Source organism: Taudactylus pleione, unplaced genomic scaffold (assembly GCF_031769625.1).
Source record: "Taudactylus pleione unplaced genomic scaffold, aTauple2 ptg000106l, whole genome shotgun sequence".
NCBI lineage: Eukaryota > Metazoa > Chordata > Amphibia > Anura > Myobatrachidae > Taudactylus > Taudactylus pleione.
Genome location: NW_028284508.1, coordinates 1082186 through 1109271, shown reverse-complemented (window position 1 = coordinate 1109271; position 27086 = coordinate 1082186). Strand labels below are relative to the sequence as shown.

The window sequence follows — 27086 nt, the reverse complement described above, 5'->3', positions numbered from 1 at the left end:
CTGGCAAAACACTCAATATGAGCAGTAATTTTATTACAGTGTATCAACCACTTTCTGTGCAGTTCAGTAGCTGTAGATTTTAATGCCACAGTTATAATTACTATCCGAGTATAGAATGGAGCAGTCACTTAATTTGCAGACTACATTGCAAAGCAGTTCAATCAGCACTGTAATAAATATAATGGTAACTCCAACCCTCAAGTTCCATTAGGATGTGTATATATAGTGCACTTCCAGGTGGATAGCATATTTATATCTTCTTGAAGCTCCAGATATTGTGGTTTCAACAGAGGAATATTCACTGTATAGCTCCATGGATATTTAAATGTGCCAAAACCAATCAGATCCAAATAAAGAATTCATCTGATTAATTGTAAACTATAATTGATTACCTTCCGTAGGAACCCTCTGACATTATAAATTAATTACATTCATTATGCAATTTATTTTTTTAACACAGAATGGAGTTGTGGGTGGGAGTCTGTTGTAATAAGAATGCAAGCTATGAATTGGTGGAAAAATGTTGTCTATGCTGCAAACATTGTTTATATTCTTACTTTTACTATAATTTTATCCGGTTTTCTGTTTTTTGTTATTATAATTTTGCTGCCAGAGAATGGAAAATTCTGTAAGTGAACCTTTTTAATTCAAATATGTGTATACCTGATTCCTTTAGCATGGCCCAAATACAACCTAGACATTTAGGGGTAAATTTACTAAAGTGAGAGTTTTCAGAAGTGAGTTTTAGAAGTGATGTTGCCCATAGCAACCAATCAGATTCTGGCTATTATCTTCTTGAAGGTGCTAGTCAATTGTTAAGTAGAATCTGATCACTTCTAAAACTCACTTTTAAAAACGCTCACTTTAGTAAATTTACCCCTTAGAGTCTTCGTTGGCACGTTGGCAGACCACTAGCTTTTTTTTTTTTTTAATACCCTAAGTCACTGCAAAAGGAAGCCTGTTCTCATACTAGGGCCTCTCATGCTCTATGCTGCCACCGACAGGTGGTCTACGCATATTTTCTTAGTCCGATAAGTCCATTCATGCTACTGTAAAAAAAAAAAAAAACATCAAAAACATGCACTAGGTGATGACTTTATTCATTAGGTATCAGCCATGGACTTTAGTGGAGAGATGCTCATATGCCTAAATCAGTGTTTCCCAAACCCAGTCCTCATGGCCCACTCACAGTCCAGACATTAGGGATATCCGTGCTTCAGGGGGGTAGATCAAACTGACTGAGGTAATAATTAAGCCACCTGCTGTAGCGCACGCAGGGGGTGTCCCCAAGCACACAGAAACCCCTACAGACGAACAAAAAAATGTTTCTGCAAAGACTGAGACAACCTCGTCTCCGTCTCTGCATTGTCAGCGAACCACCCGCGGCCGCACATGTGCATCAGCTCCTCAGGCAGAAAGCTATGATCGAAAGAGCTCTCTGCACTGGACACAGACGGCCAAGGGAGCTAATGTGCATGCCCAGCAGATGCAGCAGCTACTCTCACATACCATCTGCTAAAGTAGCTATGTGTGTGTGTATGTATGCGCTATATAAGTGTGTGTGTGTATGGTATGTGTGTATAAATTATAATAATGTGAGTATATAATATGGAAACTCCCCCTCCCCACCCCCCCTGTGCTCATTCATGGATATCCTTGGTTCTGGACAGAATGGGCCATGAGAACCAGGTTTAGGAAACATTAACCTAAATCATCAGCTTTGAATAAAGCCTCTTGAGCTTGGATACACACTGCAACAATTTGCCATACCAGCGACGTGGACGATGTAGCAATAAATCACGTCCATGTACACATTACATGATACGTCGTATGATGCCCCCATATACCATTACATGGTTAATGTAACCGCGTCATACGTCGCATTGTCCCATCTGAAGTGCAGCACATCAGATTGGACATTGCAACCGCACAATTCATCTAGCGATGACTTGTGTGTACACACTACATAATGGTTGTGCAGCGCAGTCCTAGGTACCATAATTACACAACTAATTGTGTAGTGTGTACACAGCTTTAGATATAGGATTGGTATCATTGTTGTATTCAGATAATGGGGAACATTAAAAGGCTACTGGTAGAGATCTTCACATTTCTTTCCAAATTAATGACATTTGGTGTCTTTTCAGCAACCATTCTAATGTTCGGAGGATGCACACTGCAGTGAAGCTGAATGAGGTTATAGTGACCAGATCACATGATGCCAAATTAGTATTACTCAACATGCCAGGGCCCCCTAAAAACACAGATGGAGATGAAAATTGTATCCTTTTCAAAAAGCAAAAAGTTCTGAAATTTAACACCTTAAAAAATGAGCAGGTGAGAAAATGGTTAAATCTTCCAGTATGACACAGAATGGTTATCCAGGCATAGTATGCTTCTTTTTTAGTATGTTGTGTTTGTGATTTATTAATCTTATGTAGTGCTGGTAAGCAGGTACTGAGCGTAGATGGCCATCATACTTGAGTCCAATTGACCCAAAATGCTGCTGTCATGATCATCAGATAAGACAATCTGTCTGATATCTTCAGGTACAAATCAGTTAATGGGTTTCTGCCAGGACTTGTTCTTTGACATATAGTAATAAAACAGACAAAACTCTTTTGCGGCTGTGCAATATGTACTATAATGCAAATGCAGCAGGTGGCATCTGCAGGAAATATGCACCTCCCGCATTTGTCTGCGATCCGAGTGCTGCGTCTGAACACGATTACCATTGTGATGGTCACAGATTACCATTGTGATGGTCACAGCACTTGGCCAGTCTGCATAAGCCGAAGCTTACTCAGACTGGCCGCTGCAACTGGTCACCCGGGTTCAGGAAGTCTGCATCCGACTAATTAGACCCTGGGTTCGGCAAGCCTACAAAACGGGGGTGACAAGCCCCTGTTTTGCAGAAGGGTCCTGGTCTCCGCCCCCCAAATGGACAGGCTGCGGCTTCCAGGGGACTGCGAGCAATCACGCAGGACCCATTCTGTACATGTGCAAACTGGTTTCTGTGCAAGCACAGATCCCAAAACATTGGATTTGTACGTAAACCATTGGGTTTACGTAGAAATCTGAATCAGGCCCTATGTGCATTCAACCAATGGGAAGCAAAGCGCAACCGGGAAGGCATAAGTATGTATAAAGAAAAAGGAGAAGGTTTCCAATTGCACTTAACCAACACTAAGCATAACAGGAGGAGTATAAAAACCAATAAAACCCCCTGATAATTGGCTACCATCCAACCAGAATAACTTAATATTAACATTAAGTGGTAAGGTGGGTACTTTCAGTGTCGGGATAATAATATGCCCATGAAATTTCCTGCTGAGCTACATTCTATTAAAGCATTGTCCAGAGACAAATCCCCCAGAAGTTACCATGACAGGTAATGAGTGTGTTCTGTATGCAAGAAAATATACCTGTGGACCTAGATGTGCTTCCTTGTACCCACACATGCCCTGTTATTACCCCGCTTTCCCAGGAATGTGTGTCGTGACGCTTTTCTTCACAGTAAAACAGAGGCCTAGATCTATGTTACTCCTCAGCTGACTACTGCAAAGCTCCAACCTGCATAGCCTCTAACAGAGAGTCATTGTATGAGGATGTAGTGGAGCAGGAAACTAAAGTCTCCTGTCTTTATGATTTTGATAGGTTACTGCATTAAGGCCTTCATACTCTCTAGAGCTGGTTTGGAATACCTTTACGTGCTCTGATAGACCAAGCCTAAATTGACTTTTAAGTGCTGGGTTGTTCTGGCCACTTTCAGTCCACACTAACTGGAACTCGGGGGCTTGATTCAGAGGTGGACATGATGCCGATGTTTAGGCAGTTGAACAATTATCTGTAATGTGCACGTGTGTCTGAGGGGTCTATTTACTAAGCCTTGGATGGAGATGAAGTACCAGCTAACCAACTCCTAACTGCCATGTCACAGGCTGTGTTTGAAAAATGACAGGAGCTGGTTGTACTCTATCTCCGTCAACTTTATCTCTCTCCAAAGCTTAGTAAATAGACCGCTAAATCACGCTGTACACGAGTCAAGTTTTATTACACATATCGCTTGCAATGAGCATTTGTTTGCAAAGTGATTGACAGTCTTGGACCGTTTGTGGGCGGCAACAGGGAGGAGGGGTGGTGACAAGAATGTAGAAGTGGAGATGTTGCCCATAGCAACCAATCAGGTTGTAGCCATTATCTTCTAGAAGGTGCTAGATAAGTAGAATCTGATTGGTTGCTCTGGGCAACATATCCACTTTTAAAAACCTGCACTCTCTTGATTATATTTTATTTGAAAATGATTAATGAAGCCTTAGCCTTGCTATAAAGATATGGAGTTCCTTGAAGTTTTGACGGAAGGTTTGGAAAGGGTTCTGCTGGTTCGAGGAGGAGGAAGAGAAGTAATCACCATCTATTCTTGATGCAGGATTTCCCTACAACAACTTTGTGCCTTGTGATTCCAAGCTTCCGAGCAAAGTGCAGGAGTGTCCTTTGGGAGGTGGCGTGGTTTTGGGAAGTGCAGAAACGGAAGCCTTCAAATTTTTCTACAAAAATCTAAATACCATGTCTGTTTACAATCCCAGCAATTTTACCACAGCCCATCTAAAGCTGGAGTTTGTCAGTAAGAAGAAAGAATATGGGAATTCATGTTTTTTCCTCTTACAGTACCTATTTATTGTATTTGTTGCCTTTTTTAAATGCACTGCTAATGTTTTGTTACTGACAAACTTTTAGAAAAGTTGATGAATACATATTGTTAAAACTATTGTCTGCCACCAGAATATACATTATAGTATTTTAGGCATTTTGTAAAAAATTTAATAAATGTGTTTATGGTATCAATTTGTAAACTGTCTTATCACTTCTAAAGACAGACTAGAGTTACAAAAAAGTTATCCTGTTATATTGATTTATTTATTGTTGTATATAGAACAGGTGGGGGCTAAGCCAAGTATATTGCTAAAGTGTTGAGTTTCCATGGGACACGGTTAGAAGTGGTTAAACGCATGGCCGTAACTAGGGGTATGTGACCGGTGCCACCGCACAGAGTGCAAGGGCTCTGTGGGCAGCTCTGTCGCCGCCCCGTGGCCCTTGCTTCTGGCTAACAGGGTGCCGTACCAGAGTATTGTGTGAACACTCCAGATGGGCAAACTGCAGTTCTGAGATCGCACAGTCAGCTCTGCACTCTCCAGTGCTGCTGGCCCCACCCCTTTTGCAAAACATCATAATGTCATGCGCTTTTATGCCCTGGTTAAACGATATTCCGTAAATTTACAGCACATTTTTGCTGAACAACCAGTGTATTAGAGCATTATTATATTTATTGTATTAGTGTATTGTTTAATGCGACTTGTTGTACACGGAGGTAACATGTAGTATGTGGACACATCTGTATGTGGCTTAGTTAATTGCAAAGCACAAAACGATATTTCCAACCAAAAAAATAATTTTATTGCACATACTCATCAGCTGTCTTTTATGGGATGTAGTAAAAATTAAACTTAGACGATCAAAAGGTCGACACCAAAATATTGACTGTCATAATGTTGACAGAAGTAAGGTCGACAGGGTCAAAATGTTGACAGTCAAAATATAGACAAATCATAACCTAGAAACAAAATGTAGGCACAGTTAAAATATCAACTGTCATAATGTCGACAGTCATGCTGACATGTGGAACTACACACGCCCGCATGCAATGTTCCAGCAATTTTATTACAGTGCAATCAGTCTGACATGACAGGATCGCTGTTTACTGGTCACCACTAATTCTAATTTTAGCTTTGTCGACATTTTAACTGTATCTACATATTGGTTGTCTACTTTTTGATTTGTTTATATTTTAAATATCAACATTTTAACGGTGTCTTCATTTACTGACTGACAACCTTATGTTTTGTCTACATTTTAATTATCAACATTTTGATCCTGTCAACACTTCAAATTATCTAAATTATGTCCATGTCTAAATTATGTACCTGCCAATATTTTGACTAATACCCCTTTTACACCAAAAATCCCGGGTCTGACCCAGGATTTGGAACACGGGTCAGACCCGAGATTTACCCCATTTCCATTGCGGCGTCAACCCGGGAATATCCGTTGACACTGTACCCGGCTGCAGTGCCGGCACTTGGCGATGATGTCATCACCAAGCACCAGGAAATCCAGCTCTCCCATGAACGCCGGACCGGAGCGGGCCGTCGACCTGGCGAGGGGGTCCTTCCTAGGATTTGGGGGCTGTCACCGGGCAGGGAGAGATTACAGCCTCCCCCTATGAAGCTGTATAGTCCATGTCGACATTTTGGTTGTCTAAATATTTTACCTGTTGACATTATGGTATCTAAGTTTTGAATGTCTGCATTTTGACTGTATAAGAGGTGTACGCATCCCATCTATTATACAACATTCTGTCTCTAAATAAACAAGCAATGGGGGCAGCCATTATTCTCAATCAACAAATTCCAATTTTGCTTTCCAAGCTATTACTTCTGTATTATATTGAACAGGGTTACCCCTAGAAAGTATGCTATGTACACTATGGACAGTGCAGCAGTTCATGAGCTGCAGGATATGTCATTCCTTCTGTTTGCAGAAGCTGCTTACCTGGCTAGCTTTCAACTAAAGCAAATCCCTGCTGTTACTGCATAGATCAGGGGTTCCCAAACTCTGTCCTCAAGGCACCCTAAGTCCAGGTTTTAAGGCTATTAATGCTTGTGCATAGATGGTATAATCAAACTGAGTTACTAATTAAGTCACTTGTACTTAAGTATGGATATCCTAAAGCCTGGACTGTTGGGGTGCTTTGAGGGCCGAGTGTGGGAGCCAGTGGCATAGACTGTCTTTAATTTTGCTAAGTTTAAAATGCTTATACCTTATAGTTGTTACTCTTTAAAATTAGACTACAGCATTGTCTGTTCCAAATAAATTGTTAGGTGCAGATTATGTGGTGTTAGAAACAGTAGTAGATATCAGTGTGGGAAGTAGCCACTTATTTTTGTCTCACCTCCATTATTAACAGCTGTTTTGTCATTCACAGTGAGACCATTTCTGTTTGGTCATATCCTTTAAGTACTTATCCAAAACTCTGTTACTCAGTTATTTATTTTACAGATAAACCTGCTCACACTAAGGACCTCATTCAGAGTCTCTCGCTAGATGCGGTCGCTCGTTGGAAAAAAGGGGCCAGATATGCAAATCATGCAGTCGCTCTTTGCGGTGTGAGGCCGCCTCTGTCTTAGCGAGCTACGGCATTTTGCGCTCGCAAGTGATTAAAGACGCCCCCTTGCCACTCGCAGCACACGTCATCTCCGGGCAAAGAAGGCTTAATCGGGAACATCGGGAGCCATCGGAGCTGCTCACAGCGCTTGAGGTAGACCTTACCCTCCCGCAAGCACTGCGAGCAGTCAGGGTAAAAAACAGCACAAGTCACATGTTCAATGACGCTACTTTGCTAATTATGCACTCCCATTAAACTCCGTTCTGACGGTCAGGCAAGCCTGCATTCGCACAACCACTCCCCCGTTGACAAGCACCATCCCCTTTACCACCCACAAATGGCACAATCTGTCACTCAAAGTAGCGACATGTCTGTGTACTACGAGCGCTCGCATCTACATTGCAGCTGCTAGTTTGCGCACGCGCACTGCGAATAATACGCATGCGCAGTTGTGCGACCATCGCTCAGCAAGTGAGTGGCCGCTTGCGAGAGACTCTAAGGTCCTAAGGCTTATAAACCACATTTTTTTTAAAATGTGTTAAATGAAAATGTTGAATGTAGCTAGAATTCCTAGCAACATTCTGTTGAGAGCATCATTAGAAAGATGTTTTGGCATATAAACACTGCCACATATGTGTTTTTTTTTTTTTTCCATAAATAGTTTTTATGGAAAGAATTTTTTTTTATAACCATAGCAGAGAAGTATAAGAAGTGAGGAAGCACACAGTGGTATAAATTATTACAAATTATGTATACAAGGTGACAATGAAAGATAATACACAAAGCATAACCCAAACCATACTCGCACAACAAAGCAAAACCAGCCTGATGAGGAATGTTGTTTAGGCTGAAATACAGGGAATTGGAACTACGGTATGCCAAAGAGAAGAGAAACATTTCCTATCTGTGAGGTATATGTGCCTTGCAAACCATTTGAGAAGGGTGAAGAAAGCAGCAGTGGACTAACTAGCGTAACTCTATCTCACAATAAAAGTGAGTTTTTTAAATTATTTTAGAGATAGGGGTCTGGATCCTTCCAGTTTTGGGTTATTATAGCCTTGGTTACTACCGGATATGACTGTATACATAGCAGTTGTGTTTAAGATTGGAACAGGGTTATAGCTGGAGAAGCTCTAGCTCAGGATCTAGGTAGACTAGGTTTGTTTTTGTTTTTTTTGTTTGTTTTTTTAATAGTGGCATTCAAGTTGAAGAGTTCTCTCCATAGTGGTGTTAATAGGGCATACTGTGCCACATTTGCACCATAAATATAATGAACAGGAGGATCACATTTTGTATTACTTGAAAGAGTTGAGATAAAGTTTGTGGAGTAGTTTAATGGGCATGTCAGTATGATTTAAACTTGCTCATTTAGTATGATGTAAAATAACCTGCTGCATATTTTGTTTTTAGTATAGTGGGAATATTTTGATTATACTTTTTGTTGTTTTTTTTTATTTTATTTTAAGTGTGAGTAGTTTGAAAATAGCTCACTGCCGCCTTTTGGCCTGCATGCAGTGCCTTCCTTTCATGTCTATTCATTATCGCAGTGATTGTCATGGGTTGAGCGTGCCATGTGGCATATACTGTTTAGTAAATGTGGTCCATATTGCTAAAATGTTCACTTTCATTTTTGCCAAAGCATTAATTAAATGGAATATAATCACAGCAGCAGCCTTGTAAACATTTTGATTTAGGTGTTAACTGTGCAGGGCTATGTGTTTTAAAAAAGTAAAGCCAAACTGAAATTATTTCTAAATAAATTGATTACATGTAAAGTAGAGATGAGTGAAATAGCAGTAAAACATTGCGTGAATAGAGCTCATAGCTGAACAGACCATTTTGCAGAGATGTAAAGTTAGGACACTGTAATGATAATCTCTAAATTCTGCCTTTGCTTACAGAATGTCATGTTGCTCTGTATATTTAAGCTTACGTTTTTGGGAATTTAGACTATGCACAGAGCTTGAACTATGATGTCAGTTCAGTTGTGTGGTTGGAATAGGACTGGGAACGCTTAATCCCAATTTCTGCTAATGCCTTAATATCAGGGGACCCATGACAAATTACTCATTATAAACTGTCCATGGAAGTGTCATTTTGATAGTCCTTATATTAGGATTATAAAATTTAATCAGTATTTTGTCCTGATATGCAGTTAAAAAGAGGTATATTTCCCCCTTGTGCCGTTCACCGTAAATGTATTTTGTGTATTAAAAATGTTTTTTCCATTTATTTGTTGCTAGACAATGAAACGTGTTTTTACTTTGTGCCACAATAATAAAAATTTTTTTTTTAAGGTACTCTGCTTATTATTAGAATGGTTAATACTTTTGTGACTTCCCACAGTACTCATACAGTGGTTGCACCTGGCCTTTAATCCCTACTGCGATATATAAATCGCTGCAAAGGCATCTGGCCTCTGCACTATGTGCCAATCAGATCTGCCAGATATTTCTTATATTGCTTTACAGTCTTCCTCTTTCCAATTTTAAAGTGTGCCCCTTGTTCTAGAATCTCTCTATTTTAAAAACAATGGTTTCCTGAATTCTATTAATTTACTTGATAGATATGAAACTCTAAAGTGGCCTGTTTAGCTCTTGAATTATTTAATTGTAGGCTTTTTTTAATATCTTTTTAGTGAAGATTTCAGCAAAGATAACAGTCACAACAGATGCAAAGCAGCCAAGAGATGCATAACACTGGGGAACAAAAAATATATTTTTCTCTTCTTGCCAAGGATTTAAGATCGGTTTGAGAGTACTCGCAGGTCCTATTTTCGCATTAGATCTTCGTTATAGCTGAATTGGCTCCAGTTTTCAAATTAATGAAAAATTATAAAATTCATTTATTTTCTCCATTTGAATTACCTTACTAGTCTAGGCCTGCTTAACTTAACAGATTCAACATAGTTTTGATTTTTTAACAACTACCCTCTTTCAACAATACCAAAAATTTGTTTTATTTGTGACAATGTAGCTGGTTGTCGCATTTGAGACACATAAGACACTCAAATCTCCTCACTAACGTTGGGAGGAGGCGTGGCCGTGCACTGCTGAGCCTGCTGGGACATCCTCAGACCACAGCCACGCCTCCTCCCAGCATACAGAGAGGAGCAACGGAGAGGACCGAGTGACGCAGTTAGCACACTTGCTGTTCCTTTGTTCGGACCTCTCTCTGTCCCACCACAACCAATTTCCTGCCGTTTGGGCTTGTTTTGTTCAGTATGTTCTTGGCTTTTGTTGGGAGTTAGCATTGAATGTGTGAAACAAAACGTTTTTGCCATAAAAATTAGTAGTTCTCAGAGACTGTGTTCTAACAACCCTGATGTTTTTTGTTATATTTGTGGCAAATATAGTGTTGCAAAAGAAAGAAAAAATATAACTGTATTCGTAAAACAAGCGCATCAGGCTTATTTTGGACATCACAAAAGCCAGCAAGACAAGATTTGGGTGCCTCACAAAGTTTATAAAACCTGCGTGGAATCACTCCGCAATTGGACTAAAGGTGATCGTAAAGTACTTAATTTCGGCATACTTATGATGTGGTGTGAGCCAAAAGATCACTTGAGTGACTGCTATTTTTGTGCTGTAAATGTGATGAGTATGAATCGATTTAAGAAGCGCAAATGGGAATGAGTTCTGCAGAACAACCGATACCACATAGCGAAGATTTACCTGCATCATTCAGTTCTTTGTGCGAAGTTGAATGTGATGATGTGGAAATGTTAATTTCATCCAGTGCAAGTGATAACACAGATGAACGTGAGTTTGAAGAAAGTTCCTCTACTCCAAACAAATTTTCTCAAAAGGAACTTAACTATTTAATTTGTGACTTGAATTTATCGAAAAAAGGAGCTGAGCTTTTAGTATCCAGACTTCAAGAAATGCACGGTCTTGAGCTGGATGTTACTATAATGTCGTATCGAAATATTCTGGAACTTCTCCAGATAATAGACTTACCAGAATATCAAGCAGAAGACTGGCGTCTCTTTTTGAATAGTTCTAAAAGGAGCTTAAAATGCGTATTACCACACAATGGGAATACATTTGCGTCGATTCCTATCGGTCATTCAACAAAACTTAAAGTACAGTATGAAAATATCAAGTTAGTCTTGGAAAAAATTGCTTATTCACAGCATCAGTGGTCTGTTTGTGTCGATTTAAAAATGGTAAACTTTCTTCTTGGGCAGTAAAGTGGATATACGAAGTATCCTTGTCACATATGCTTAGGGGATAGTCGTGCAAAACAAAAGCACTGGCAGCAAACTGTATGGCCTCCAAGAGAAGTTATAACTGTAGAAGAAGCCAACATCATTCATGAGCCCTTAATTGACAGGAATATAATCATACTACCTCCTCTTCTTATCAAACTGGGTTTAATGAAACAATTTGTAAAAGCATTGGACAAGTCAGGCGATTGTTTTATTTGTCGAACATGTCCATCTCTTAGTATTGAAAAATGAAAGGCAGGAATTTTTGACGTCCCACAGATACGGAAACTGGTGAAGGATCCAAATTTTACCATATTTATGACTGAAACCGAATCTGAAGCATGGCTGAGTTATGTGTCTGCCGTTCAAAATTTTTTAGGCAATCACAAGGCAGGCAACTATCATGAATTAATCCACAACATGCTAAAATGTTTCGAGAAAGTAGGTGCCAACATGAGTATTAAAGTACACTTTTTTTGTACAGCCATTTAGATCACTTACCGTCCAATCTAGGAGATTTAAGCGACGAACAGGGTGAACGGTTCCACCAGGATATTCAGGTAATGGAAGAAAGATATCAAGGAAGGTGGGTTCGTCACATGATGGCCGATTACTGTTGGAGTCTGCAAAATCCTACAAAAAAACTGTTCTTATATCTTCCTAACTTATGTATGTAATTATCCTGTGTCTTCAACATTTTACGAATCAAATTTAATCAGAATAAAAAATATATATTTTTAATTATTTTTAACATTTTTTAATTTATTTGTTCATAAATATTAAAGACATATGCATATCTTAAAAACTAGAGCCAATTGAAAAATAAGCATGGCATATTCATGATCAGGAGAACAAAATTAATCGAAATCGACTTCTAAATCCCTGGCAACAGATTGACTGACTGTTCCCCAGTGTAATTGAACAGACAAGAAATCACAGTCCGTGTTCGTCATAAAGAACATAAAGTACTATCACAATTACACAGACAGCACATAAGCATTTAGCAGCTCACCCTAGACAGAGTCAACTGATCATAAAATACAAAACAGTTGGCCCTGAAATATTCAGGCTGGAAAAAACCCAAAATCTTAGTATAACAAGGAGAATAAGAAAGGGGGAGGAAGGGAGGTGAAGGGGGGGGTACCTGTTTGGTCGGTAACCTTCCATTGTTAGGCTTTCAGAATGACTATATCATTAATGGATAGTGAGTATATCCCACATTAACCAAAGTATCCAGCCACAATAAGGATGCTAAGCATAGCATGTACGGTATAGGGAAGGTATATCTGGGAAGATTGATCGTCTTTCAAAATAAAGCAAATCTATTAAATAAGATTGTACCTCGGACAATAAAGGGGCCACTGCTCGGGTCCATTTCCTATGAAGGACTTTCTTTGCCACAGTTAGAACTCTGGTAATAAAGGGGAATAAATCATGACTAGATTGTCCTTGAAGGAGAGGGACTCACAGATCAAAGTTACAGAAGGTTTGCAGTAGGTTATTTACATTTCAGACAAGTACCTGCTTTATTAGGCATGAAATGTCTCATCTGTGTGGGAAAAATATATGCCTGATTAACAAACTTAATATGAACTTCTTGTAGAGTGAAGCATACTTTAGAGTCTTCGGGTAATATTTAAGCAAAAACACAGATGGGGTATGGCGAACGATCAAATAATCCAAAGCACAATATATAGAGGGCCCCAGGGTTTAGGGATGCCAATTTCAACCAATTCCGAGTATAAGTATTTAATTTTATATGGGTTAGTATGAAGGAAATGGAGCAAGAGTTACAGTATGTCAGATGGTGGTAGTGTATGGTGAGACGTAGTAAATAAGTTGTAGATACATAAAGACGTTTGTTTGGGGAATCCTATACCTTTACTTTAACTGCTGAAATGAGTAAAGATTACCACCTGGGTCGAAAACCTCACAAATTTTTGCAGTTCCTGCTTCTCTCCATCTCCGAAAGGCGGCATTGTGGAGACCCGACATAAAGTTTAAATTTCCTCAGATCGGGATGTATTTAGTAATGATGCATTCGAGGCCTAGTTTCTTGTTAATAGTAAGCCACGACTGGTAGGTGTCATGGAAAATTAATTGTGAGCTTTTATTAATGCTATTTTAAGTAACCCTTCTCTAAATTGTTTGTAATTATGAAGGTGTTTTTATAGCTAGTGCTCCAGTATACACAGTAGTCAAGGATAGCTCTTAACACCTAAAAAATCCCTTTCTTATGTTTACTCTAGATCACCATTCATACTATATTCTGACTCTACATTTTAAATACCACATGTATTATTTTCAATTTTGACATATTCTATTTAAGATTTAATACTTCTGTCAATTCCTTTATTTTCTTTAAACCACTATATATTTGGGTTAACCCTTATTGGGTATATGTTATGTTTATTAAGAAAAGGAGTATGTGGAGAGTGTAATATGAGAAAAGCAGGATAAATACAAATGCAGGGATCATAGCATGCCTTGTAACTCAAAACATAATATAGCAGTGACTATAACTTCAACATATCCTTACATATATTGCACTTTACAGTATATCAGTGGCCATCACTTGGGTATCCAGTGCCAGGTTCTCTTCCCTGGTGCTGCTGGCAAGTCAGAGGTTCTACTTTACTAGCACTCCCATTTTAGTGGACACATCCACAAGATCTGCAGAGATGAAGAATGAGAGTTTTCTAATCTTTGCCGTCCTTCAGTAGTGCTCCAGTCTTCAGCCAATCTAGGGGGAACCATAGGCTACGCCAGCCTTAAAACTGTTCTTACAGGTAGCAAAGCGAGAGCAAAATGTAGCACCCTGTGCTCTTTATATAGACCCTAAGCAAGTCTCCCCACTTCCAGCAAAGGCTACTTGCTCTCCATAGATGCTGGGTTCACTCAATGGATCTCCCAAGAAATTCTGTATCACTGTAGATTAAATTAGCAATGCACATTTTCTGAATTCTGGCCATCTTGGTAAGGTAGAATGCTTCAACTGAGGAGCATTCCTGGAGGCTGTGCAGTAGCACATTCCATATTTCAATACCCCTCGCCGTAAGCTTCATGTTACACAAACATTGCTAATACGTTTTGTTGCAGCAACCTGTAAAACAATTACGGTTTAGGCAAGCAAGAACATATCAACATTTCAAGTAAGTTCTAGTCCACATTTTTCTAGAAACATGACCAATGACTGTGACATATAGTAATCCCCTTGATAGGCACGTCAACAGGATTCTTCTCACTATGTGAACCACAGCAACACTGATATCTGTGTCCTTAGACATATGATGCATGGTGCTATATAATAGATCAATGGCACATCTATTGTCACACTTAATGTTGATGGTGCCTTCCTTGTTTATGATACACAGTTCACTGAAAGTCTCTTTGAGGTGATGAGCTTCCTTTGCTGATTCTGTAAATGCCATGTATTCCGCCTCGGTGGTAGACAGTCATGGTGGGCTATTTTCTACTCGACCAGTTTACTGCTGCACCATCCAGAAGAAACAAGTAACCAGTATAAGAATGATGATCATCCTCATCCCTTTTAGATAGCTTAGAATTATTTTGACAGCTTTTGAATGTTGTCACCAAGGGTTGGTGGTCTGCTTACCGAATTCATAATATCAGGGCGAGTTCCAACACTTGCATGTATCAAGTGTCCAATGGTGTTTTGATAAGGAACATTCTTCATGTGCAGCTTCTTCCTCATTCATCGGCAACATGTTTTTCGTTAGTTTGGTACCAAAGTCGGTAGGAGTGGCTATTGGCTTAGCATCAGACAGACCATATTTTTCAAGTGTATTCTCAATATAGGTTTGTTGATCAACAGATATGATCCCCCTTCTCTAAGAAAAGAAAAAAACAAAGAAACAGCGCTGATCCAAAGTACAATCATCTAAAATACAATCATATGAATAACAGATCAATGTATCGATGAAAGAAATAGAATATTTAATAATGGTATTACTTATAATAATATATATATAATATAATTACTTAAAATAGGATAGATAGTAAATAAGAGTAGTAATACAATATCATCCTAATCATAAATGTATGTAAGTGCTGGATTCATTGACATATGAGTGTATCACATTCTATTATTACCATTGCTAGATATCTGGCTTAGGAGGACTTCTTCCAATTCTGGACTTCAATTACACTCCATTGACTGGAGGTAGTAACTGAGCTTTTGGTACTGCTTTTTACAAATAGGTTGTGCACATTATTTTACTAATGGGATGATATTGTATTACTACTCTTATTTACTATCTGTCCTATTTTTTATATAAGTAATATCATTATTAAATATCTTATTTCATACATTGATCTGTGTTATTCATATTCGTATTTTAGATTATTGTACTTTGGATTAGCGCTGTTTCTTTGTTTTTTTCAAGTGATTATTTGGGGATTGAATCTCCCCTTTATAACAGTTGCTTATTTTGGATCAATGACACCTGAATGTGCCCGTATTAGATATATATATATATGTTATTTATTTTTCTGCTCCCCTTATCTAAGCCCTGATTTATACTCAGGCCAAACAAGTAATGTGCAGGACCCAGATCCTACATCTTGAATATTTGTCAAAGTAATATTGACTTCTGCAATGTGCTCTTCTTGGCCCACTAACATTAAATCATCCACATATACAATGATGAAGTTTTCCTCCTATATACTTGATTTAGAGACCATGATCGTGATCAATCTTTGAACAGTCAAAACCCATTTCTTGCAGTACAACTTTAGGCCATGCATTCTTTCTATTAGGGAGCAAACTTTTTCTTTGAACAAATTCCCATTATAATATTCCCAAGGTTCCATGTATATTTACTCCGTGAGTTCTCCATTTAAGAATGCCGAGTTGAAATCCAATTGGTACAACTGCATGATATGCAAAGCAGATACAGCACACTTGTCAGGATGCGGCCTGGGATCGGCCGGTACTCTCCTCCATGTCGGCGTCCTTGGGCTTAGGTGTTCAGTTGCTGGGAGTGGAGATTGGTGGTGACTGAGTATTCTCCCAGGGTCTGCTAGGGCTTCCGTGCGTGCGTCCTGGGTTCCGGGCATGGGCGCAGCCATGTTGGTCCATATCACCTGTCTAGTCTCTCTCAATGATAGTCCTATGGTCACTCAGCTGATCCAGTGACCAGCTACCGAAGGGTATTTAAGTCTGACTCCAGGAACAGGAAACTGCTGTTCAACTTCACTGGTCCAGTGACTGTGATACTAGTGTTTCTTCATGTTAATTCCTCAGTGGGTTGCTTCAGCCTTCTCGCTGTTCTCCAGTGTTATTGGCATCAGCTCCCATGCTGACTTCCAGTGTGTCATTTGTTCTTTCACTGAACTTCAGTTCTTTTCATAACAGCTCTTGTGTTTCTATTATTGTGCTGTTCAGTTCCTGTGTTACTGGTGTCTGCTTTCATGCTAATTACTAGTTAGCTCTCAGCTGAATCCTTAACAATTCTCAGTGCATTCCTGTGATACATTGATTCATTTCCCTTTTAAAACATTGAAAAACAACATTAAATACACTTTTCTGTACCCCAATATACCCCAACATACTGTATAGACTAATTTGCTGATAAACACTTGATGCCTACCTATTTAGCACCATTACAAAAAAATTTAAATCAACTATTAGACACCTTTTTAAGTAAATCTCATTCCTTGCTTACGGACACTACATTCTTTCTATTAGGAAGCAAACTACTACTTCTGGCCAAAAGTTTTGAGAAAGACACAAGTATTGGTTTGCACAAAGCCTGCTGCTTTGGCAATTTGCATATACTCCAGAATGTCATGAAGAGTGATCAGATGAATTGCAATTAATTGCAAAGTCACTCTTTGCCATGACAATGAACTTAATCCCAAAAACATTTCCACTGCATTTCAGCCCTGCCACAAAAAGACCAACTGACATCATGTCAGTGATTCTCTCATTAACACAGGTGAGAGTGTTGACGAGAACAAGGCTGGAGATCACTCTGTCATGCTGATTGAGTTAGAATAACAGACTGGAAGCTTTAAAAGGAGGGTGGAGCTTGAAATCATTGTTCTTCCTCTATTAACCATTGTTACCTGCAAGGAAACACGTGCAGTCATCATTTGCTTTGCACAAAAAGGGATATTGCTGCTTGTAAGACTGCACTTAAATCAACCATTTATCGGATCATCAAGAACTTCAAGGAGAGAGATTCAATAGTTGTGAAGAGGGCTTCAGGGTGCCCAAGAACGTCCAGCAAGCGCCAGGACATCTCCTAAAGTTGATTCAGCTGCGGGATCGGGGTACCACCAGTGCAAAGCTTGCTCAGGAATGACAACAGGCATGTGTGAGTGCATCTTCACGCACAGTGAGGCAAAGACTTTTGGAGGATGGTCTGGTGTCAAGAAGGGCAGCATAGAAGCCACTTCTCTCCAGGAAAAACATCAGGTACAGACTGAGATTCTGCAAACTGTACAGGACAAATTGGACTGCTGAGGGACTGGGGGTTAAAGTTATTTTCTCCTATGAATCCTCTTTCAGATTGTTTGGGGCATCTAGGAAAAACGCTTGTCCAGAGAAGGAAAGGTGAGCGCTACCATCAGTCCTGTGTCATGCCAATAGTAAAGCATCCTGAGACCATGTGTGGGGCTGCTTCTCAGCCAAGAGAGTGGGCTCACTCACAATTTTGCCTAAGATCACAGCCATGAATAAAGAATGGTACCAAAACATCCTCCAAGAGCAACGTCTCCCAACCATCCGCGAACAGTTTGGTGACGAAACAATGCCTTTTCCAGCATGATGGAGCACCTTGCCATAAGGCAAAAGTGATAACTAAGTGGCTCGGGGAACTTGACATAAAAATTTTGGGTCCATGGCCAGGAAATTCCCCAGACCTTAATCCCATTCAGAACTTGTGGTCAGTTCTCAAGAGGCGGGTGGACAAACAAAAACCCACAAATCCGACAAACTCCAAACATTGATTAGGCAATAATGGGCAGCCATCAGTCAGTATGTGGCCCAGAATTTGATTGACAGCATGCCAGGGTGAATTTCAGAGGTCTTGAAAAAGAAGGGTCAACACTGCATAATATTGATTATTTGCATAAACTTAATGTAATTGTTAATAAAAGCCTTTGACACTTATGAAATGCTTGTAATTTTACTTCAATATACCATAGTAACATCTGACAAACAGGTCTAACAACACTGAAGCAGCAAACTTTGTGAAAACCAATACTTGTGTCATTCTCAAAACTTTTGGCCATGGCTGTAGATTGGTTATAAATGTCCATAAACAAAGCTATTTGGCTCCCATATATAAATAGCCTGCCATCTATGGTTAATAGCGCTCTTTGCTCAGCTGTCCACTTAACACCGTGGTATAATGTGGAATTGCTAACCTCAGGACACCCCCTTTTGATCTGGGCCATCTACTCAATCCTGTGGTGTCTCCTTGCACTTTTAATAAACAGCCTCTCATCTGATAATGTACTCCCTCCTAAATGTATGTGTGGTTATCATCATCCCAATGTGTATCCAAGTCTGACATTGTTATATGAATACTGTTTTTGGTCTGTTGGCCTGCTGTTACCTCTCAGTTCATTATGTATTTGTGTGTGTACTGGTATCTGCCATTCTACAATAAAATACATACAAAAAATGGTTTTATCCTCCATCAGGACAACGTACCAGCCCACACAGCGCTCTCTGTATAGCAGGTTTTGGCCGACAAATTGCAGTGCTAGAGCACCCTCCATATTCCCCAGACCTAACACCATGTGATTTCTTTCTTTTTCCTAAAGCCAAATCTTTACTAAAGCAAGACCTTTGAAAAAGTCACATGACACGTGACAAAACGCGTTAGTCGGGACGCTCCTAGCTACACTGTTGCCCTGCTGCACTGGATCCTTGCGATATTCACGTCCTTACTGTGGCCGCCGCTGAACGGCAAATATTCTTGTAGTATCCGGCTCAACCTCTGAACACACGGGACTCCGGACCTTAGAGAACATAAGGGGGCCCCCACGTTGCTCTATCAACACCCGTGAGTACTCACAGTTATAACAGAAGAATATGGTCTGGAGAAGAGAAGACACAATCTGCATATGGCTGCAATTTCTCTGTATGGCTGAGTGGTACCACTATATCTTTTTTGCCTAGAGACTGTGCTTAAATTATCCATAACAGATTGAGCTCTCAACAAGGGAGTAACACTTTGATGGATTAGTCTGTACAATTGTTAAATTACAGCTTGAGGCTAAGTAAGCAACATTAGGAACAAGCCATTGCATGTGATCTGATACATGGATATCGCTACTAATGTTTAGATGGCTGAAGCTTATGATCTAACGCTGGATTGAATGTGTGATTGTATCATCATTTTGTGGAGGATTATCATCTACCTGTTTTCATTTGACAGCAACTAGCTTCAATATATGTCTGCTGAAGTGTGAACAGCTAAACACTTAGATAAGCCATTAAGTTCTTTATACCTATTTTTATATATTTCCATCTGCAGTGGGATCACAGTGAATATCAACAATATTATATCTATATGATACAGTGTGATATAATATATGATGGTGTTTTTATTGTTCTTTAATATAACTCATGGTTTATTTCTCATGACAACATTGTGGTTAATAAATATTTATTTTGATTATATTCACAATCCATATATATTTATTTATATCCAATTATTTGGCTCTAATTGAGATCATATATAGAGGTAGCGAAAATGATCGTTTTTTTTTGTTTACTAAAGCAAGCTTGTTTTGTATCAGTTACTGAGGTAAAGAAGATAACGATGAAGCTATTGAGACATCTGACAGATAATGAGCTACAGCACGGCTCTGACCAATGGAAAATAAGAAAGCAGCTTTGTGTTAATGCAGAAGAGAAGTACATAGAAAGGGAGCAGAGTTAAAAGGTACTATATATAATTAAACATAAATTATAGCATCAGTCTCATTTATTTAATAGTCACACCTCATACGCTCAAAATATAACATCTTTTTTTCCCCACAACTCTGACCTCTTTCTTCTGATACTTTCCCACAAAGTTGCATTTTTGTAGTAATGTTGATATACTGTTGCGCCTTTTGGTACCCAGTCTTCCAAAATAACACCCTTGATATAAAATAAACCCAATTAATATAGCTTTGTATTTGAATTTGCTTTGATGTGCTCTTTTTCATTCTTGGTGATGTTTTCCAGAGCATGGACTGGCGTTTTGTTTCAGGATCATACTGGAAGATCCATGTTTCACAGGTAATAACTATCTAAAAAATGCAAAACCACTTCAATTTCTTCCAAAATGTCTGTACAAATTCGCATTCAATTTTCTATCTGTGTGACAGCCATCTTAGCACAAACTTTGTCATATTAAGATCTTGATGCAAAACTTGCCTAATAGGTTCTCTATCGATGTTTACCATTTCTGCTATCATTCTTATGCTGAGTCAATGGTCAATTCGCACAATTTTGTCAATCGTTTTCCACATTTTCACTTGTTTTTGATGTGCAAGGCCTTCTGGGGACGTTCAGCATCCTCAATATCCTCAAAACGGTCACTAAATCTTTTGTGCCACTCAAACGCACGTGACAAACAATCTTCCCCGTAAGCCTCGGTTAGCATATGGAAAGATCTGGTGGGCATTTTGTTCAATTAACACATTGCTCTACTTTTGAACTAAAGTTTTTACGACGCACGGGAAAAAAAACACAACTTCTTTTAACGCTGTGTTGACAGCAAACTCTGTGCACGAGGAGTGAAACTTGCAAAACCATGGTCAATGTTCCCCCACTACCTTTTGACTCGCGTAGCATGGTTTATTTTATACAAGTACACTCGTGTTATTTAATAGTCACACCTTATTTGTGTTTGTGAGGTCCTGGAGATTTGTTGTTTTGTAATCACTCTTACCTCATCTGTGCTATGTCGAAGCTGAATAATTGGCTAAGACAAGTTCAGTTTAAAATTTAATCGCAGCGATGCCATCTTGCGAATGGCCACAAGACTCCATCTTGAAAATGAGATCGCAAGACGCCATTTTGCGAATGGCCGCCTAAGCGCCATTTTAGATAAACTCACATTTTAGTACATGTGGCGATAATACTAATAGCACCATGCGATTGCATTTTTCATCATTTCCCATACGCACATTAATACATACAATAGCGCTGTTAACTAGTCACATATTAGCGAATGCATAGGACTTTGTATGAAACCGCTGTTTTATTAGCTTTATGCGCACGCATCTGCCCCGAGTTAACTAGCGTCCTTATATCAAACCCTCAATACCCACACATTAAAGCTTATTAAACCTTATGTGTGGATATGTAAAGTGTATGACTTAAGTTGGTTCAGTTAGCTTAAATGCTGAGAAATAAAGATATTTGATAACTAAGGTATTATACATGCTAAACAAGTCACGTTTGGAGTTGTACAGATGCGTATCCTTTTTACAGTATTCTGGTGTTATCAGTGGGGAGATCGCATCATGCATTCCCGAGTTATGGATCGCAAAGCCTACAAGCAACAAAATGTATATTTTAGAAACAACTGTTAGGATGCTGCAGGAGGCGTGAAGAGGAAGACCCCCAGCTGTTAGAGGCAGGGAGAGTCTGTTTGAACCAGCCTGTTAAATGTGCTGTAACAGATGCTTCACCCCTGGGAACCAATGATATCAGCAACAGACTTCCCTATTGTCCTGTTTATTCTGGGGGGGTATAAATATGAGTGCACAAACACTGGTTCTGAGTCTTCGTGCTGAATGCTGAATGATGAGGGGTCTCTTGCTGATGCCTATCTCTGGGTCCGGAAGCGCCTGCGTACGTATACTGTACTTGGGGTCTGTATAATTTCCTTTTGCGCCTAAATTGTGTCTTGATCAATTGCGTGTAACTGTCTGAACTTTTACCTGAATATCACTTGTGCTTTGGAACCACAGATTCCACGTCTAAGTCTTTATTTATGGTATGACTGCGTACGCAAATTAGCGTCATCCTTAGAAGGTATAGGCAGGACATTAGAAGGTATAGGCCGGACATTAGAAGGTATAGGAAGGTGTGTATAGAGGTTCTGATCCAGTATTGTTAGTTGGGGGCTCGTAGTGAAGTCACATACCTGCTCACACGGTACATACGGCCATCGATATTTCAGCAAAGGGTGGAGTGGCCACATGCAGGGTTTGCCTGCAACCGCTTTGTGCTGAAAGATCGCTATTCGTCTCCGTGTGAATCAAGGAAGCTGACTAGAATCCAGGGAAAAGAGAGGAAAAAGTTTGTTTTCCTTTGTTGATAGAACCTTACGTTTAAAGGGGTGTCGCAGTACTGAGTACGCGGCTAAGTTGCAAGTTTGCGCATAGCAAAGACGCACTTTTGCGTACGCAGTTAAAAAGCCATTATACAGTTGTGGGGTAGTCGCATTATTGTGTATGTGACTGGTCGCACAATAGCGTATACGTACTTCCGGTTGTGCTGCCACGTGTTTGAACAAAGCCATTGAGGTTTTCATTTTTTTCTATTACCAATATCTGGGTTAACGTGTATTTTTCTGCGCAGGAAAAAAGTGTGTAACAGTGAATATTTGTTGAACAAAGTTAAGGGTATCATATGATCCTTAAAGGCTAGGTGCAAGGGTTAGTCTAGCCGCTCGGTAAGCAGCTTTACCGTTCTATACACAGTAGCAGGTGTATATGTTGTCTTTGTTGTAGAGAGGTGCGTGAGAGTGGCCGACATATAAACTCTCATAGGTGTGGAAGTCGCCTTACTAAATCTTATCCGGGTGTGGAAGTTGCCTTTTTCAAATCTTATCCAGGTGTGGAAGGTGCCTTACTAAATCTTATCCAGGTGTGTGGGCGCCGCCGACTTAAATCGTCCACAGGTAAGTGAAAGTGTCTTGATTGTCTTTCACCGGTTTAAATCTTTATTGAAAAGCATAGGAGTTGTCTCAGAATGGGAGCCACGCAAACAGTAGAGATGTTAGGCAATGATGTGCTGCTAATGGAGGCGCCGATTGGATCGGCCTGTCGTATCATGCATACCATGCGCTCCCGAGAGAAAAAGGTTAAATATTTTGAATGTTTAAAACTGTGGCAGTATGAGGGGATGCGTGGCTTAAAAATGTGCAAGCGATGCAAACTAGCGTCGCGCGCATTGCCAGAAAATGCATCCGCAACGCTAAATTGCAATACGGGCGAGCCGCGAATTGGCTCGCACGTGCGGAAAGGTAGCGTTGTGGAGAGTATTGCCAGCAGTTCACGCTCACCTCCCCCAGCTTATGTGGATGGAGGTGCAAGTACGGTTACCAAAAATACCCATAAAAATGTAACAAGCAACTTGTACCCTCTCTTAAGCAACTATAAAGAAAATGTTCATTATGCGGATGATGAGCCTATTGTAATGTCTGCCATTTCCCATGCTGTGCAGATGATAGATGTTGCATCACCACAATCACGAGTGGTGCCGCCATCTCCATCGGTAACAGCGAGGGAAGTGTTAGTGTCCTCTACACTCGTAGAGGAAGTTGTTCATACCATACGCAGCAGCAGCAGACTTAACCCCCAGCCAGGTAACCAGGTCAAAGGTAGCAGGGCTATCGGTCTGCATCCCATTCGGACAGTAACTGTTCCAAATGGAAATGCAGACGCTAACTGTATAGTGCCCACGAGGCAAGTAGTAATGCATTGTCCTTGGACAAGAGCAGAACTAAATTCCATCATAAATGATTTCCCCGATCCCAAAAAGGAATTAGCCAAATGTCAAAGATTTTTGAGAAATTTGGGTAGTTCACATGAACCCACTAATAAAGATTGGCGTGTGGTGTTAAGGGCCTGTCTGCCACGCAATACCGATGTGACAAAATTTATCACGGATTGTGTATTGGATGGTGACGTTCCCTTAACAGACCAAGTAAACCAAGGTAACATTTCCCGCATTGTAACTCAATTGGGTATATATTTTCCAGTAGTAGTTAACTGAAACAAAATTTTCACCATTAAGCAGAAAGAGAGTGAGATTGCTGAAGATTATTGCGATCGGGCTCTGCAGGCTATCACCCAGTACACTGGGATAGAGGATATTAAAGATAGCACTCACCACAGGGGGATGATAGTTACGGTACTTGTGGACGGTCTGAAAGAGAGTTTAAAAACTCGGGTTCAGACCTCACAGCCTGGCTGGCGGGGACTTACAATAGATACCCTCATAGAAACCGCCATTGAACATGATAAAAACATCTCCAAACAGAGAGAAGCCCAGAGCGAAAAACTAATGGCTGTTAGTATACAAGCTCTGGAGGGAATAATGGTAACAGCAAAGCCAACAGACACACTTGCGCACACACACTCACTTCTGAACAAGTATATGCTCTCACTAACCCCACTCAACAACAAACACAACTCTATCCCACTAACCCAATGCAACCACAGGTCCCAGGATATCCACCAACTTCTTATCCCCCACAATACCCTTACCCTCCCTATCCTTACCCATATCTACCACCTCTACGCTCTGCGCAAACCTCACAACATCACGTCTTCACCCGAAACACGAACATGTTTTAACTGTAAACAAACAGGACACTTAAGTAGAAACTGTACAGTAAAAGGAATAGGGATCCCACATCAGGGAAGACCTAGATATCCCCATAAGGGATATGCACAGAGGCCAGCAAATGTTCAGCAGGCACCAACTCCAATTGTAGCCGTAAATGCTTTATTGGAGAATGACAGCCAACGCTAGGGGTCAGGTCATACCTGTAGTCTACAGATGGTCAAGTTAACGGGAAGTACTAGGGAAGAACCGGTCATGATGGTTGATGTAGCTGTTACTGAATATCCTTTTCTTGTAGACACAGGGACGACCAGGTCGGTGATAAAATCTCCCGTTAATTTGCAGGTGGCCAACGAGACAGTACCAACAATGGGTGTAACAGGTAAAGTGGAACATTATCCTTTAACAAAGTCCACAGAGGTTACTATTGGGCCGTTGCATACCAGGCATACTTTTCTCCTGGCTGCTGCGGCTCCTACTAACCTACTGGGCAGAGACTTGTTATGTAAGATGGGATGTGTTATATATTGCACCCCTGATGGTGTATTTCTAGATATCCCAGAGAGAATGGTATACGAGGTGTGGGATATGTTAGACACTCCTCAAAGGATAATGTATCACTCTACAGTTTTAAATGAAACTCCATCACAAATAGATGAAATGTTGTCCCTAATTCCAGATTCCCTTTGGACTAAAGATGGACAGGACACTGGATTAATGGCAAACGTAAGCCCAGTAATGGTAAATTTAAAAAGCGGAAGGCAAGCTCCAAAAATTCCCCAGTACCCACTAAAGCAGGAGGTAGAACTAGGGGCTTTTCCAATAATTGAGCGATTATTGCAACAGGGAATTGTAGTTCGTACAGCTAGTGTAGCGAACAGTTCCATCTTTCCAGTGAAGAAGAGTGGTGGGAGGGGTTATAGGCTGGTACAAGACCTTAGAGGTGTTAATAAGGTAGTAGAGAGCCAATTCCCCGTAGTGCCGAATCCAGCTGTCATTTTGATGCAAATCCCACCAAATGCAACCCATTTCACTGTCACTGACCTCTGTTCAGCTTTCTTCTCTGTGCCTCTCCATCCTGACTGTCAGTATCTATTCGCATTTACATACAGAGGTTTACAATACACATGGACACGATTACCCTAAGGTTTCATAGACAGCCCCAGTATCTTCTCCCAGGCATTGCACGACTGTTTACAATCTTTTCAACCTGCCAATGGATCTGTTCTAATTCAATATGTGGACGATTTATTGCTATGTTCTGACTCGTTTATGTCATGTTTGAATGATACTAAACTTTTGTTACTTCATCTCTCACAAACAGGACACAAGGTGGCTAAGGACAAACTACAGCCATGCCAATCCAGAGTAAAATATTTGGGACACTGCCTAACCCAGGGGTTACGACATCTTACAACAGATAGAATCCAGGCCATACAAAACATGACACTGCCGCAGAATCAACAGAAAATTCGTACCTTCTTGGGAATGTGTGGATACTGTAGAATGTGGATCCCAGGTTTTTCTATTTTGGCCTTGCCTTTACAGGAATTAGTCTCTTCCTCAAAGCCCGATCGTGTCATACACACAGAGGAATCAGAACAGGCTTTCCTTAATCTTAAGGATAGTCTGACAAGAGCTCCTGCATTGTGAATACCTGATTATGAAAAACCTTTTGATTTGTATTGTACGGAAGCCAATGGTTGTGCTGCAGGTGTCCTTACACAAAAACATGGTGTTGCCAGTAGGCCCGTAGCATACTACAGTGCCCAATTGGACACGGTAGCAAGATCACTCCCCACCTGTTTGAGAAGTGTAGCAGCTACCTCTTTATTGGTGAGTAAAAATGAGGACGTAGTATTGGGCCATGATATGATTGTCTACACTCCCCATGCTGTATCTGCTCTGTTGAACTCAGCTCAAACCAGACACGTCTCTTCGGCTAGGTTCACCAAATGGGAACTAGCTCTAATCGCTCCTGCAAATATTACTGTTAAACGTTGCAGTACGCTGAATCCAGCAACATACCTACCATATGTACAACATGATGTACAAAGGGTGGAAGGAGAGGAGTTGCTGGCGGGAGTTGAGTTCGGCAGACA

At 40.2% G+C, this 27086-nt stretch overlaps 1 protein-coding gene across 3 annotated transcripts in view; it reads left to right on the top strand.

Moving 5' to 3' along the window:
* Nucleotides 1–9522, top strand: part of SLC12A4 (solute carrier family 12 member 4) — a 307394-nt gene extending 297872 nt beyond the window's left edge. For all 3 annotated transcript variants that reach the window (XM_088470905.1, XM_088470906.1, XM_088470907.1), the window contains 2 exons: nt 2148–2281; nt 4333–9522. In XM_088470905.1, the coding sequence (XP_088327031.1) occupies nt 2148–2281; nt 4333–4424 (226 nt within the window). In that variant the 3' untranslated portion in view covers nt 4425–9522. The remainder of the gene's footprint in view (nt 1–2147; nt 2282–4332) is intronic.
* The last annotated feature ends 17564 nt before the right edge of the window (nt 9523–27086 follow it).